At 43.2% G+C, this 3,061-nt stretch overlaps 1 protein-coding gene across 2 annotated transcripts; it reads right to left on the bottom strand.

Moving 5' to 3' along the window:
- Nucleotides 1–322: 322 nt before the first annotated feature.
- LOC148040117 (uncharacterized) lies at nucleotides 323–2,400 on the bottom strand. 2 transcript variants are annotated; one of them, XM_087696807.1, is made up of 2 exons: nucleotides 1,918–2,400; nucleotides 323–1,613 (listed from the first exon to the last, which is right to left on the bottom strand). In XM_087696807.1, the coding sequence occupies exons 1-2, from the start codon at nucleotides 2,138–2,140 to the stop codon at nucleotides 448–450; spliced, it is 1,389 nt and encodes a 462-aa protein (XP_087552933.1). In that variant the 5' UTR covers nucleotides 2,141–2,400; the 3' UTR covers nucleotides 323–447. The 2 variants fall into 2 exon arrangements, with proteins under 2 accessions (XP_087552933.1, XP_087552936.1); XM_087696810.1 differs by having other exon boundaries at nucleotides 323–1,577.
- Nucleotides 2,401–3,061: the final 661 nt, after the last annotated feature.

Raw genomic sequence — 3,061 nt, 5'->3', positions numbered from 1 at the left:
TACTGTACTCATTCAATAAGTTCCTGTGCACTTAAACCACACATTGTCGCTACACCACCAACACCTAGCAAACATCTCTATGTTGCACCTATGTCTAGACATTGCAACTGGTGAACCATTTGTACTAATGACTGCATGTAAGCATTCATTGCTGCAGTGCACCATGCATAACTTAAGCATACATATAAAAGGAAAGCAGCTAGGAGAAAGCATGCAGACAGCACACTTTAAATTCCACTCTGAATATTCTTATGGCACAAAGCTCAAAGAACGATTACTCAAGAAACAGTATTCACAATTCTGAAACTGGAATAGAAAAGCCTGACAAAAACGTGGGTCTGCTCTTTCTAGCATCAATGAAGTTGAGGCGCTCTTCACAAGACGTCCAATCTAAAAGTTTCCTTTCTTTGGGAAGTAAACAGCAATGCACTCAAACCCATGTAAAAGCTAACTACTGAGGTCATTTCTCAATCTTAGTAGGACTTCCAAAAGTTCCCCCTTCTTCATCCTTGAATAACCTCTTACACCTTTAGCTTTGGCGATAGTCTTCAGTTCTGCCAGTTTGCACTTTGAGAGGTCCAAATGGGGATCAGTGCATGGTTTTAGATCTGAAGATTCAGCACCAGATTCATGACTCAACAACTTCTTGCTGTCTGATTTTGGACTTGCTTCTTTCTCTTCTTCCCATGCATTGCCACTTCTCTTTACCGTGTCTTTCATTTCTTTCTGTGGGCTAACCTTCAAGGCTCCTTTCACTACTTTTTCTGCAGCACCATCCACCTTTGAGCCTTTCTTCTGTGGAGCACCATTTGTCTTTAGTGCTTTAGATATCAAAGACTCTTTAGCAGAAATTTGAGGCATTGCTACCTCTAGTTTCTTTACACCAACAGGAGATCTACGCACAAACTTTGATTTTGGCCTTGAGGACTGACTTAGGGTATCTTTGGAGTCATCAATTGCCCCATTAACAGACAGCTTTGTGATGGGTGATCTGCGCACAAACTTCGACTTCGGCCTTGAGGACTGGGTGGCAAAATGCTCTCTCGGTGCACTAGTGCTGTCAATAGCCCCATTGAAGGATTCTTGAGAGTCCTTGAGCGATGGTTCAGACCTTGCATTTTGCGTAGGGACAGGTAACCTCTTGACAAACCTTGATGATGGCCGTTTCTGTGATTTGCTTTTTGCAATAGAACCACCTTCCTTAAGATTTTGGTGTGGCTGATCGTGATGATGAATTTCTTTCTTTAACTGCTTATTGTTGCCATCCACAACCACTTGTTGCAAAGATGCAACAGACCGCAATTTTTTCCTTTCTGGAATGGGGGACCTTTTGCTGAACAATGACTTTGGTCTTGAAAGAGACTTTACAGAGATTACTCCATCAGCTTGACCATTTTCTTGTGGGGGGAAACTTGGAGCTTGCCTTTTCTTTCTTCTAGCACTGGCGACAGGAATAGGAGATTGCTTCCTAAAGTTTGATTGCAAGCGTTTGGGACTGGCCTTTATGCCTGCAATATGCTCCCCATGGCTTGATCCGAGCTCCTCCCCCTGACTGATTGTACCAACATTGGGAGAAGCTGCAAATGAGAAGTGCAAGAATCCATCTGCAAGCTCTGTCAATATGCAAAAGCTGCATCAAACATTATGCCTCAGTTGCAGCTATACACTGTCACTGAAGCTTAAATTTGCTTAATTTACATTTCCGAAAACAAAAGCAAGAGACTGCAACATATGCATGATTGGCTTAACATGCTTTTGAATACACAATTCTGAACAACTGTTACAATACATTATATACGTTTGACAGGCATTTATGCACCACTGTCTTACAATGCATTAGGTACCTTCAACATACGTTACATCTCTCTGAGAAAATCCATGATGGCCTTGCAGTGCATAAAAGAGACAAGCATATACCTTTAACAGTCACAATTTCCATCTCGCCATGGCAGGCAAGGTGCGGCAAGGGGTTTCTGTATCGCTTGGAGAGAAGCGACGTACTGCAGGGAAAGGCGACGCAGGGCTTCCATAGCCACTGTGGCTTTCGCACATGGAAGCCGACCGAGAGCGAGGCCTCCCCGTCGCCATCACATAAGGATGGCTTGTGCAGGACCAGGGAGGTATCGAACACCGTCTGCATCAGCACTAAGGGCACGGTCGTAATCACCTGTGTAGGCTCGTCTTATGCTCGTGCATCCATGACAGCCGAAACGAAGAAAAGGCAAGCCTGCGGCTCACATTCTTGATGATGACGAGGAGAGGCAGAGAAGACAGGCGAGCTCTCCCCCCCTCCTGATGAATCCTATCCCTGCCTGCCCTGCACGACTCGCGTTAAGCGTTAAAAATGGCTGCAGGTCATGCGGCCAAGTGATAACCATATCCAATCTGTACATCCAATTTCAAAACCCGTGACCTTTTAATGAACCAATCCTTTTTCAACTATTTTAACCATAAGGTTACACCTTAGAAAATGTTATTAACCAATCCTAATACCTATTCCTCAGCTTTTATGAACCCACCCAATTTTAGACACCAAATGATTTCTTAGAGATTGAATATCAAGGTTCACATAGAGACTTAGAGCCTTGACACACTTACTTCGAATCAATTTGTGTGCCTCCACTCAATCAAGATATGTGCCACGTAGATCGATGACTAAAGTCCGCAAAGTACCCTCCAAAAGGGGGTAACTTGTTCCACTTTTCGAATTTTACAAATGTGTTCAGCTCCCATTAGACTTTCAGACGTGCTATCTCTCTTTTAATTATCAAAATCCTAAATTTGTAATTATCGACATGCTAAAAGCGTCGATCCACCACAAATACTAACGTGTGTGTGCACAACATCAACTATGGTCCATGGATCCACCATGCAAGAAAATTTGCTTGTATGTGGCCTTACTCTTATATAGTGAAGGGGCGCCCAAACCCTTGACTACTAACTCAACACTTACTCTCCAAATGCTAGGGTTTCCCATATTTTGGGATTCCCTCCCAAACTGCTAATGGAAAGGGAATAAAACCAAATAATTTAGTATTTTTCCTTTCTTGAACGAGCACCA

This window comes from Lygodium microphyllum, chromosome 2, assembly GCF_053477565.2.
Source record: "Lygodium microphyllum isolate KBCC chromosome 2, Lygodium_microphyllum_v1.1.10, whole genome shotgun sequence".
NCBI classification, from domain to species: Eukaryota; Viridiplantae; Streptophyta; class Polypodiopsida; order Schizaeales; family Lygodiaceae; genus Lygodium; species Lygodium microphyllum.
This window is presented reverse-complemented; position numbering and strand designations above follow the sequence as displayed.